The sequence below is a fragment of the Octopus sinensis genome, linkage group LG8, assembly GCF_006345805.1.
Source record: "Octopus sinensis linkage group LG8, ASM634580v1, whole genome shotgun sequence".
Taxonomy (NCBI): domain Eukaryota; kingdom Metazoa; phylum Mollusca; class Cephalopoda; order Octopoda; family Octopodidae; genus Octopus; species Octopus sinensis.
In genome coordinates this window covers 82151387-82165803 of record NC_043004.1, presented here as the reverse complement: position 1 = coordinate 82165803, position 14417 = coordinate 82151387, and the positions used below count along the sequence as shown (strand labels likewise).

Here is a 14417-nt window from a genome sequence, read left to right as displayed (position 1 = left end):
AACTCAGAGAGGACAAACAAGGACAGACAAACGGATTAAGTCGATTATATCGACCCCAGTGCGTAGCTGGTACTTATTTAACCGACCCCGAAAGGATGAAAGGCAAAGTCGACCTCGGCGGAATTTGAACGCAGAACGTAACGGCAGACGAAATACCGCTAAGCATTTCGCCCGGCGTGCTAACGTTTCTGCCAGCTCGCCGCCTTCGAGCCATGCGCCTAAGCGAACCTAAAATGCTGCGCAGACATTGCTTTGCAAGTGATGGTCATACACGTCTACGAGTTGATAACCATTATGTATAAACAGAAAATGTCTGGTATAAATGACCATTGTCCGAACAAGAGCACAATACTCATTTATGCAGAAGATATACTTTATTATGACAGCAAGAGCATCCACGAAAAGCTCATTCGTTTCTCGCGTCCAGTTGATAAAATGAACAGATTCAAATTTTCTGGGACAGGCTGTGAGCGCATGCGTAGAAGGACACCATACACTGGACAATTGGATAATTTATGTACCATATTTTATATTAGTATTTTGTGCGTTTATATAGGCACAGGCGTGGCTGTGTGGTAAGAAGTTCGTTTCACAATCACATGGTTCTAGGTTCGGTCCCACTGCGTGGTACGTTGGGTAAGTGTCTTCTAATATAGCCCCGAGCCAACCATAGCATTGTGAATGGATTTGATATATATATATATATAGGGGCAGGAGTGACTGTGATATGTAGCTTACTTACCAACCACATGGTTCCGGGTTCGGTCCCACTGCGTGGTACGTTGGGTAAGTGTCTTCTACTATAGCTCCGAGCCGACTATAGCATTGTGAGAGAATTTGATAGACGGAAACAGAAAGAATCCTGCCTTATGTGTGTCTTACTACCTGTGTTTATCCCCAGCCACTTCTTGACAACGGATGTTGGTGTGTTTCCGTCGCCGTAACTTAGTGGCACGGCAAATGACCCCGATAGAATAAGCACCGGACTTTAAAAAAAATAGATACTGGTGTCCATTCATTCGATGAAGAGTTCAAGGTGATGCTCCAGCCTGGGCGCAGTCTAAAGACTGAAAGATAAAAGATAAAGAGATATTCACGTATACCGAAGTGCACGAATGTTTAGAATATAAAAACATCGTTGCAAGAATGAAGAAATATCTAGAAAATTCTTTTGTGATTTAAATTGTTGAAAATTGTAAGAGAGCTATCATGGACAGCTGTAAAACTTTGGGAAACACGTGTGTGTGTGTGTGTTGTGTACGTGCGTGTACATATATGCGTATATATATATATATATATATATATATACGTATGCATACGCACACACATACATAAACACACATACACACACATATGTATATATATTTTTTCATTGCCCACAGGAGGCTACACATAGAGGGGACAAAAAAGGGATTAAGTCGATTACATCGACCCCAGTACACAACTGGTACTTATTTAATCGATCCCAAAAGGATGAAAGGCAAAGTTGACCTCGGCGGAATTTGAACTCAGAACGTAGCGGCAGAAGAAATACCTATTTCTTTACTACCCACAAGGGACCAAGCACAGAGAGGACAAACAAGGACAGACAAACTGATTAAGTCGATTACATCGACCCCAGTACGTAACTGGTACTTATTTAATCGAACCCGAAAGGATGAAAGGCAAAGTGAGTAAGGTGATGATGATGACGACAACGGCGATGGTGATGTTGATGATGAGGATGAGGACGGACGATGGTGATGACGACGATGACGAATAAGATGATGACGATAGTGAAGCCGGCGGTGATGATGATGACGATGGTGTTGATGACGTTGATGATGATGATAATGATGATGATGATGATGATGATGATGATGATGATGATGATGATGATGATGATGAAATCTACGTGAATCTGATCAGCAACAAAATTTAAGAAAATAGAAGAAAAATAATAATAATAAAGATACGCTCACATTGAGTATGGGGCAGAAATTTAATTATTTTACGTGGAACAGATATCTACAAAATCGTGCGTGTAAAAGATATATACAAAAAAAAAACAAATAATAATAGATAAATAAAGATTGCAATCGAAGAACACACGCGAAGTGAATTGAGCAATAAACGTGTTTAACACTGAAAATAAAACTAAAAAAAAAAGTTTAAATAATTTTATACTTATCCTCTCTGTTACTATTTACAAGCGAAATGCAAAATTAAATCCGAACGTCTACATTTTTTAAATGCCATGTCTAAAGGAGGAAAAATTAGATTATCTGACGATTTTCGTGCTTAACTAACTGCATTAATAAATTTAGTAAATTCTTTTAAACATAAACATATAGGCGCAGGAGTGGCTGTGTGGTAAGTAGCTTGTTTACCAACCACATGGTTCCGGGTTCAGTCCCACTGCGTGGCACCTTGGGCAAGTGTCTTCTATTATAGTCTCGGGCTGACCAAAGCCTTGTGAGTGGATTTGGTAGACGGAAACTGAAAGAAGCCCGCCGTATATATGTATATATATATACATATGCGTGTGTGTGTTTGTGCGTCTGTGTTTGTCCCCCTAGCTGGTGTGTTTATGCCCCCGTTACTTAGCGGTTCGGCAAAAGAGACCGATAGAATAAGTACTGGGCTTACAAAAAAAAAAAAGTCCCGGGGTCGAGTTGCTCGATTAAAGGCGGTGCTCCAGCATGGCCGCAGTCAAATGACTGAAACAAGTAAAAGAGTAAAAGAGTAATATGAAAGATCACTATATGGATTCCTTGTATGCTAAAAATAGACGCCAAACAGTCTTACCACTAAATCTGTGCTCTCAACTTAGTAAGATGCTGGATGTTTTTTCGAGCTAGACAAATGAAAAGAAATAAGCATAGCACTTAATTCCATCCCTTAAGGTTTCGACAGGAACAATTCTATAATTGTCTGTGTCTTCTCAGTGAAATCGGTGCCGTCACAACAATGGAACTGGGCACGAACCGTTTCTAATATGAAAACAAACCCATGCACCTAGGAAATACGACAGTTTAAATACACACACACACACATATACAGGCGCAAGCGTGGCTGTGTGGTAAGAAGTTTGCTTCCCAACCACATGGTTCCGGGTTCAGTCCCACGGCGTGACACCTTAGGCAAGTGTCTTCTAATATAACCTCATGCTGACCAAAACCTTGTGAGTGGATTTGGTAAACGGAAACTGAAAGAAGCCCGTCGTATATGCGTGTGTGTGTGTGTGCGTGCATGCATGCGTTTGTGCACCAGCCATCGCTTGACAACCGATGCTGGTATGTTTGTGTCCAGGTAACCTAGCCGTCCGGCAGAAGAGACCGATAGAATAAGTACTAAACTTACAAAGAATAACATTATTTACATTTGACGGATAATTGTCCTCATCTTGTTTGTTGTTAACACAACGTTTCGGCTGATATACCCTCCAGCCTTCATCAGATGTCTTGGTGAAATTTCGAACCTGGGTTCTCATTCCTAAGGTATTTTTCGGGCATATGGCGTACAGGATGTACAGACAACCCCTAGTTTCGGGGTGATTTTTTAACGTTATATACGATATGGATATCACGGCCTTCTCCCAACTGGCGGAAACGCGCGGTGGGCAGCTGAAGACGTGGTTTACGACGATTAAGGAGGACGTCTCCGTGCTCACGGGACCGCAGGTGGTCGGCCTGCGCCGATGGAACCGTGACTGGCTCGCTATCTCCAGTGAACTGGCGCAGGGCCGTCGTGCGTGGGCTGCCATGGTTCGAGATGCTTCGCAGGGTGGCAGAAGAAGCCGACTCAACCCGCTCAGTGGGAATGTCGCCACAAGTACAAGAGTAAGTATATACGATATATTTTAGTGTATAATAAAGTATTTTACATGCAAGCACTAGTATGCCATAAAAAACCATAGTACAATAGCGTTATACAGTTCATAGTATTGTAGTAAGTCTTAATAAACCTTTATCGGCGGTAATATGACGTTATGGTCATGTTGGCCGAATAGGTATAATTATTAGTTTCCCATTGGTTAAAATTACTGCCCATATTTGAATCGTAACTTTCGTCAAAGAGAAATATTTCACGAAATACGGTTCTTAGAATTCAGATATGAGCAGTTATAAAAACCATGATTTGGGGGAAAATAAACCAGTGTTCGCTGGTTGTCACACGATTCCACAACACTCACTCTCTTGAGATATTGGCTACTGCCATGCCAGGTCTTTTGTCTAATTCAACAAGGCTATTTTGAATCTTTATATATAAAGCTGAAGTTGTCTATGTGTGGCAGGTTTGGTAGCTTTCAACTAACACTATCTCCTCCGTGACCCCGCGGCGCAAGTTGACCAAAATTGAGAGTATGATAGAAGAAGGCTTGCTCTTAATTCCGTAGAAAACAAATTCAAATTGGACCATGTTAAGACCAAAAATTATTTACATTAAAAAGGCGCTTTTTTACTATGAAAATCCCTATTTTTTACGATTTATTTTTACTGCTGTGTTGCCATTTCTCGGTGTATTTCAACCAGAAAAATGTTCACTTAAAGAGAATAACAAGCTACATAATGCAAAATTTTTACTTTTCAAAAATTCCAATTCTAAAGGATCGAAAAGAAAATAAACCCGAGCAACGCCGGGCTATACTGCTAGTTGTTGTTTAAAACTCTTGTAGCTTAGTTATGGAAGAATTAGTTCAAATAAATTTTATGTCGTAATTCTCTACGACAGTCTTGTTTTGACTTATAAAAATGTACTGTAAATATTAAATGTACGTAAATAAACTGATTCAGTAAATAATTTCTTTTTGTTCATTTTCTTCAACCTGTTGATGAAATTTATTTTTGTAACTATGAAACTGTTACTATACCGGTGAAAAAGAATAAGCTTTATTATTTTCAACATACATGCACGTTCATCTTCTTGGTGTGTATAACTCACCACAGCGTTTATATAGTCTGATTTATGCATGGTGATAAATAGTTATAATTAAGTTATAAGAGACGAATTTATCACCATAGATTCCTACTCAAGAAATATTGATATTTATAATAATTTCAAGTCGAATTCTTTACTCTTTTACTCTTTTACTTGTTTCAGTCATTTGACTGCGGTCATGCTGGAGCACCACCATTAGTCGAATAAAATCGACCCGAGGACTTATTCTTTGTAAGCCTAGTACTTATTCTATCGGTCTCTTTTTGCCGAACCGCAAAGTGACGGGGACGTAGACACACCAGCATCGGTTGTCAAGCGATGGTGCTGGGGAGGACAAACACATACATACATATATATACACAAGCATAAAACACATAAATTCATATATATACATATATATATATATTCGACGGGCTTCTTTCAGTTTCCGTCTACCAAATCCACTCACAAGGCTTTGGTCGGCCCGAGACTATAGCAGAAGACACTTACCCAACGTGCCACGCAGTAGGACTGAACCCGGAACCATGTGGTTGCGCCTAGATAAAAATCATCTAATTGTTATAGATAACTTTCCGCTATTATAAATTGTCATTCGTCATTTCTTCTCAATATTCACGCCGGTGAATCAATCCACAATTACATTAATAACCATTCCTTAATCGCTTTTTGTTGGGTTTATGGTGTCAATATTTGGGGGTAAATAAATGGAGTTGGCTGAATCGTTATCACACCGGAAAGAAAATGCGGCATTTCTTCCGACTTAACGTCCTGAGTTCAAATGCAGTAGGGATCGACTTTGCCTTTTATCTTTTCGGGGCCGATAAAATAATTACCAGTTGATTGCTGGATTCGATGCAATCGGCTTAACTCCACCTTCCAAATTGTCGACTTTGCACCAAAATTTATTTCTTAATTGCCCATAGGGGGCTAAATATAGAGGGGAGAAACAAGGACAAAGGGATTAAGTCGATTATATTGACCCCAGTGTGTAACTGGTACTTATTTAATCGACCCCGAAAGGATGAAAGGCAAAGTCGACCTCGGCGGAATTTGAACTCAGAACGTAACGGCAGACGAAATACCGCTAAGCATTTCGCCCAGCGTGCTAACGTTTCCGCCAGCTCACCGCCCTTTGCACCAAAATTTGGAACTAATTTTTGTGGTAACAAACGACATGATGAAACTTCTGGAGTACATGCTGGAGCAACATTTACCTATAGATGCAATGTTTGGACGCAACGTTAGTGTTTTATCCTGGAATCAATGGGCGTTTCGGATCTTACTACACACACAGACACACACGCACGCACTCATCCGATTGAGGTGACCCATTCTTAGTTGATCAAGTCTAGATGTATCCAAGCATCATTCTTCCGATTTCCATCAATCAATTATTCTCAGACAGAGCCATCTAAATTCTTTCTCCGCAACCTCTGTCTCATTCTTGGTGGCACTTTTTCTACAAACACTCGAATAACCCAGAATTCCATAGGCCTCGTTCAGATTACATCCTGCTGAAATCTGACTGCGAAACCTCCACTCGTAAACACTGCATTCTCCACCATTTCTTGCGGCAGACCTCTACCAATTTTTTGTAACTGGGTTCTCTTTGCTTCTCAAGCCTCCTCCATCCCTTCTCCTAGGACACGCTTAATTCCATTAATCCTTGTTGCCTTGTAAAACCAAGATACTGACTGACCTCAGCAAGGTCTGGATGATATGAGCTGGAAATTTCGCTAATTCTCTTTGGAGATTGCTCGACTTCAAACGAATACTAGTATTTAGTACAAAATACTTGAACGTTCCTTTACTTATAGTTGTTAGTGCAGATCGCGTTTTCAGTGTCCGTTTGCAAAATTACGCAACCATTTTCTTAATCAGTCTATTCAGCGATTACAAAACCCCTACTTGTTATAGGGTGAGAATCTAATTAAATTCGTGCAGAAGCTGCTTCTATGATGCAACAACCATTCTGTCGATTTCTCTGCAATGAAGGAATCCGTTACGCATATAAATTCTTTTGATTCCACATGTAAATAATATTGTATGCTGTATGTTACCTCATATAAGACAATACGATTCTGTTAGTTTTTTCCGTGCAAACTGCTCTCGGATGTGTTATATTGGAATTATTTCCATCCCAGGTATAAAGACTCCAATTATCATCATCATCATCATCATCATTATCATCATCATCGCCATCATTTTGATCACAACCACCATTAACACTGATATCATCATCATCCTCATCATCGTCGTCGTCATCGTCGTCGTCATCATCATCATCATCATCATCGTCATCATTATCATCATCATCGCCATCATTTTGATCACAACCACCATTAACACTGATATCATCATCATCATCATCATCATCATCGTCGTCATCATCATCATCGTCGTCGTCGTCATCCTCCTCCTCCTCCTCCTCGCCGTCGTCGTAGCATCATCATCACCCTCATCATTATCACCAGAATCATCATCACCAGAATCATCATCACCATCATCATCATAATTCATTATCATAACCATCATCATAACCATCATCATAATCGTCGTCATCATCATCATCCTCACAATTTTCAGTATTCTTTCTTTCTTTCTTTTTTTCTTTCATTCTTTCTTTCTTTCTTTCTTTCTTCATTGCATGTGTGCACTACACAAACAGCGAAGAGTTGTGAAAACAAGGCAAATGCGAATACGAGCAGGATAAATCTTTTTTTTTTATTTTTCTTGTTATTGTTCATTATTTTGCTTGTTTGTTTTCTTTGTTTATTTTCTCTTCTGTTGAAAGAAATCCGTCCAATAACAAAGCAACACAATGTACGGGTAGGTGGGGGTGTGTATGCGTGTGTGAGAGAAAGAGGGAGAGAAGGAATGTGTGAAGGAGAGAGGGAATGAGTGGGTGAGTGAGGGAAGTGGAGGGGGAGTGAGTAAATGAGTGACTGAGTGAGTGAGTGAGTGAGTGAGGGACTGAGTGAATAAGAGAGGGAGAGGGGGAGGTAGGAGTGAGTAAGTGAGTGAGTGAGTGAGTGAATTAGTGAGTGAATGAGTGAGTGAGAGAGAGAGGGAGGGAGGAGTGAATGAGTGAGTGACTGAGTGAGTGAGTGATTGAGTGAGTGAGTGAGTGAGTGAGTGAGAGAGGGAGTGAGTGAGTAAGTGAGAGAGGGAGGAGGGTTGGAGGAGGGAGGGAGGGATTGAGTGAATAGGTGAATGAGAGAGGGAGGGAGGTAGGGTAGGAGGAGAGAGGGAGGGATTGAGTGAATAAGTGAGTAAGAGAGGGAGGGAGGGAGGGAGGAGGGACAGAGGGAGTGAGTGAGAGAGGGAGTGAGGGAGGGAGGAGGGAGGGAGTGCGTGAGCCTTAGCGTTTCTGTTTTGTATTCGTTGCAATGATTTCTCTTAGCTTTTCCTTGACCTTGTCGTTGGGCTGCGACCATGCCGGAGCACAGCATTGAAGGGTCTTGCTCCCAAACAAACGTCTGATACTTTTGATTAGTTACGGAAACGTAATCAAACTAACACCGGTTGTCTGGCCGGTAGAAGGACAAGCACACACACAAACATACACACACACACTGAGTACACTCTGTTACGTGTACCTGGTTATACCCTTTACGTGTACTTTACGTGTACTCGGCTATATTCTTTCAATATTTCTTTTTTTCTCTTATTTCAGTATGGTGAATAACGGTTGCATCAAAGATAGCAGTGGATCACGTACGGGCTTCCGTAGTATTTATATTACTGGAGATCGCAGAAGAAAGAAAACTACAGAAGAAGATGATAAAACGAAGATGCAGGCAAGTGTTGTTACGAAGATTTATAAAAACAAATAGGATGACGCTGACGAAATAATATTAATGATAATAATAATAATAATAATAATAATAATAATAATAAAAATAAAAATAACAACAACAACAATAACAACAAAAATAATAGTTATAATAACAACAACAATAACAACAAAAATAATAGTTATAATAACAACAACAACAATAATAACTATAATAATAATAATAACAATAATAATAATAATAACAACAACAACAATAACAACAAAAATAATAGTTATAATACAACAACAACAACAACAACAACAATAATAATAATAAATAATAGTTATAATAACAACAACAACAATAACAACAAAAATAATAGTTATAATAACAACAACAACAATAACAACAAAAATAATAGTTATAATAACAACAACAACAATAACAACAAAAATAATAGTTATAATAACAACAACAACAATAACAACAAAAATAATAGTTATAATAACAACAACAACAATAACAACAAAAATAATAGTTATAATAACAACAACAACAATAACAACAAAAATAATAGTTATAATAACAACAACAACAATAACAACAAAAATAATAGTTATAATAACAACAACAACAATAACAACAAAAATAATAGTTATAATAACAACAACAACAATAACAACAAAAATAATAGTTATAATAACAACAACAACAATAACAACAAAAATAATAGTTATAATAACAACAACAACAATAACAACAAAAATAATAGTTATAATAACAACAACAACAATAACAACAAAAATAATAGTTATAATAACAACAACAACAATAACAACAAAAATAATAGTTATAATAACAACAACAACAATAACAACAAAAATAATAGTTATAATAACAACAACAACAATAACAACAAAAATAATAGTTATAATAACAACAACAACAATAACAACAAAAATAATAGTTATAATAACAACAACAACAATAACAACAAAAATAATAGTTATAATAACAACAACAACAATAACAACAAAAATAATAGTTATAATAACAACAACAACAATAACAACAAAAATAATAGTTATAATAACAACAACAACAATAACAACAAAAATAATAGTTATAATAACAACAACAACAATAACAACAAAAATAATAGTTATAATAACAACAACAACAATAACAACAAAAATAATAGTTATAATAACAACAACAACAATAACAACAAAAATAATAGTTATAATAACAACAACAACAATAACAACAAAAATAATAGTTATAATAACAACAACAACAATAACAACAAAAATAATAGTTATAATAACAACAACAACAATAACAACAAAAATAATAGTTATAATAACAACAACAACAATAACAACAAAAATAATAGTTATAATAACAACAACAACAATAACAACAAAAATAATAGTTATAATAACAACAACAACAATAACAACAAAAATAATAGTTATAATAACAACAACAACAATAACAACAAAAATAATAGTTATAATAACAACAACAACAATAACAACAAAAATAATAGTTATAATAACAACAACAACAATAACAACAAAAATAATAGTTATAATAACAACAACAACAATAACAACAAAAATAATAGTTATAATAACAACAACAACAATAACAACAAAAATAATAGTTATAATAACAACAACAACAATAATAATAATAATAATAATGATAATAATAATAATAATAATAATAATAATAATAATAATAATAATAATAATAATAATGATAATTCTTTCTACTATAGGCACAAGGTCCGAAATTTGGGGGAGGAACCAGTCGATTAGATCGACCCTAGTACGTAACTGGTACTTAATTTTCCGAAATTTGGGGGAGGAACCAGTCGATTAGATCGACCCTAGTACGTAACTGGTACTTAATTTATCGATGAAATGCCGCTAAGCGCTTTACCCGGGGTGCTAACGATTCTGCCAGCTCGCCGTCTTTAGTTCCGATATGATAATAATATGCGGTAAAAATGTTGACTTGTTGACGCATGGTGTGGTGGGAGGAAAAGACAGTTAGAAAGAGATACCGAGAGAGAGGGAGAGAGAGAGAGAAAAGAGCAAAGGGAGAGAATTAACACAATTGATGCAAGATGAATAGACATAATAGGCTTGGTTGCAGACAATGCGTAAATAACACAATGCAAACACACAATGAGAAGAAAAAAAAGAGAATCATAGACAGGGATGAAGGAAGAGAAGAAATGCATGAAAGAGTATTTACAGGAAGAATTATACTTGGAAATTTTGTTTCATATAATTTTATTTTAAGATAATAATTATTTTTCTTTCAAAATTAATATTTTTTTCCTCACTTTGTATAACAACCAAAATATTTCATAAAAATTAAATTACAATTACCGTATTTATGATTATATTTCCAGATATTACCCATAGTGGCAAAGTACACTTCTAGAGTTATTCATCATGTGATGCATAACGCTCTCATTATTTCTAGCATTAAAGGTGGCGAACTGGGGAAATTGCTCGCACGTCAGATAAAATGCTTAGCGGTTCTTCGTCCGTCTTTACGTTCTGAGTTCAAATTTCACCTTGGTCGACTTTGCCTTTCATCCTTTCGAGGTCGATCCAAGTATCATCTCCACCTTCTACTTGGTCATTCTTTCCTCCAGCTCAACGTTACTTCTTTTAGCAGAGCACCACCCTCTCATCATCTTACTACGGTGTCACCCTTGTACATTTCCCGTTACTAGACTTCCGGGGTGGTTAATAAAATCGACTTAACCCCCTCCCCAGAAATTGCTGGCCTTGTGCCCAAGTTTGACGCAAATTTTGGTACCAGTCCGTGGGTGGGGAGAAGAGATAATTACACCGACCCCAGTATTCAAACGATACATATTTTATCGACCCCGCGAAAGGGAGGAAGAGAAAATTGACACCAGCGTCATTCGAACTCAGAACTGAAAACTGGAAGAAATGCCGGCAACGTATTTCGCAGCTCACCGTCTGGCAATTGCTTATAATATATACGGCATTATTTCTGGCAGAATCGTTTGCATACCAGGTAAAATGCTTAGCGGTATTTCGTCTGACGATACGTTCTGAGTTCAAATTCCACCGAGGTCGACTTTGCCTTTCATCCTTTCAGGGTCGATTAAATAAGTACCAGTTACGCACTGGGGTCGATATAATCGACTTAATCCGTTTATCTGTCTTTGTTTGTCCTCTCTGTATTTAGCCCCTTGTGGGTAGTAAAGGAATATGTATTTCGTCTGACGTTACGTTCTGAGTTCAAATTCCGACGAAGTCGACTTTACCTTTCATCCTTTCGGGATCGATTAAATATGTACCAGTTACGCACTGGGGTCGATGTAATCGACTTAATACCTATGTCTGTCCTTGTTTGTCCCCTCTATGTTTAGCCCCTTGTGGGTAATAAAGAAATAGGTATTTCGTCTGACGTTACGTTCTGAGTTCAAATTCTGCCGAGGTCGACTTTGCCTTTCATCCTTTCGGGGTCGATAAATTAAGTACCAGTTACGTACTGGGGTCGATATAATCGACTTAATCAGTTTGCCTGTCCTTGTTTGTCCCCTCTGTGTTTAGTCCCTTGTGGGTTGTAAAGAAATAGGTATTTCGTCCGTTTCTATGTTTTAAGATCAAATTCCGTCGAGGTCGATTTTGCCTTTCATCCTTTCAGGGTCGATAAATTAAGCACCAGTTGTACTGGGGTCGATCTAATCGACTGGCCCCCTCCCCAATAATTTTGGGCCGTGTGCTTTGGGTAGAAAAGAAAACAAGTACCAGGTGAACTCTGGGGTTGACGTAACTGACTTAACCACTCACCCAGACTTGCTGATCTTGTGCCAAACTTTGAAATCGATATCATTTTTGAGTTGAAATTCCGCTGTCCTTTCGTCCTTTCGAGGTCGATAAAAAAAATACCAGTTAAGTACTTGGGTCGATGTATTCGACTCATCCTCTCTCCACAGGTTGCTGCAGTTGGGGCAAAATTTGAAATCATTATTTATGATATTAAAGGCGGCAGCAGAATCGTTAGCATGTCGGGCAAAGTGCTAAGCGACGTTTCGTGTCTTTACATTCTTAGTTCAAATTCCGCTGGGGTCCACTTTGCCTTTCGTCCTTTCGGGGTCGACAAAATAAATGCCATTTGAGCACTGGGCTTGGTGTAATCGACTTAATCCATTACCTGCCATGAGCCTAATTCGGGGAATCTGCTATAAACAGTCTAACTGTCGGTTGTTCGTTGTATTTAAAGTGAATTGTTTATGCATATTGCATTTGCAGAGGTATGTTTAACAATATTTAGTAATTAAAGTTTGTCATTATTATTTCTGGCTAATTCTAGAGGACATTTAATGTCATAAATCGCAATTTTTGAACTACAAAAATATTGACTGTTTTGAAAATTTTGTCCTTTTCGGTTTTTGGTTTTTTGCATTTCCCATCTTTATCATTGATTGATATTTTATACTCATTCGCATTTGATACTATAGTTTTAAAAAAATTATATGTTTATTATTGTAATTGAATAAAAAAGGAAAAATATGCATTTTTCAGCGATCCCCATTTGGGACTTTCCGAAAAATTTATCATAATTTCCAAAATAATCCACATATGAAGAAAATTTAAATACTATATATATTTAACTCCTAAGACACCTGGCAATGCCAAAATATCTGAATAACAAAAATTTGCCCGTTAATGGGTTAATCCTGGCTCCTAAAATGCTGGTTTTTTGCCAAAACTTAAAATCAATATTAATGATGTTATTTCTTGTTCTTTTCTCCACAGGTAGTGAAGATGCTTGTCGTCGTAGTTCTGCTGTTTATTATCTGCTGGGCACCAATTCTTATCAACAACGTTATGATCGGATTCGATTATCTACCCCGATTGCATTACGGCTATTTGAAACCGATGCGCATGGCTTTTAACCTGATGGCGTACTTCAACAGTTGCATAAATCCAATAGTATATTCGTTTATGTCGAAAAACTTCCGTGAGAAATTCAAACATTCGTTCCGTACTTTATTTCGTGGTCGATTCACTGGAGCGGATCGCATCTGGACACAGCGGGGGACGGTGTCGTTTACAACGAGAACTACGTCACTGAACCGTAGCAAATTGTACTCAATGAAAGGACCCGTAGAGAAAGACGTTAGTATTTCCAGCGTTACTGAAAACTGCAAAATTATTTTGGTACCGGACTAATCCTTATATAACAGAACAACCAAAAGATGAAATAAAAAAAATTAACCAAAAAAAAATAATAGCGAAAGAAAAAGACTTGTCTTAGCAACGAAACGCTGTTGATTGATATTGTTGGATATTGTTGTTCTTGTTATAATTTTGTCTATTTTTTCGTATTTTTTGTTATATATTTATTTCATTTTATTTTTTTCTCCGAAGTACTTCAGAAGAATTCGTTGTCGTTTACCATTTTTGAAATAAAGGAAATTTAAGATTTAAAATATGAAAAAAAGTTTTTGATAAAGAAATTCTATGAGTGAAGTGGAGAAACATGGTTAGGATTTTTTCGGTTTGAACGGCAGTTTTTTCTAGCGGTGTCATATGAAATTGTCACCCATAATTATGAGCCTAGTATCGATCTATTGCATTTCAATCTGTTTTAGGATTAGGTTTTGTTAGGGTTAGGGTTAGGGGTGGGGGGAAGGGTATCTTTTTTTCTTCC

At 37.1% G+C, this 14417-nt stretch overlaps 1 protein-coding gene across 1 annotated transcript in view; it reads left to right on the top strand.

Annotated features, from left to right (window-relative positions):
• The window catches only part of LOC115214863 (galanin receptor 2b-like), a 220139-nt gene extending 206157 nt beyond the window's left edge, over positions 1-13982 (top strand). The window contains exons 6-7 of the mRNA XM_036505167.1: positions 8378-8720; positions 13520-13982. Of these exons, the coding sequence (XP_036361060.1) occupies positions 8378-8720; positions 13520-13936 (760 nt within the window). The 3' untranslated portion in view covers positions 13937-13982. The remainder of the gene's footprint in view (positions 1-8377; positions 8721-13519) is intronic.
• Positions 13983-14417: the final 435 nt, after the last annotated feature.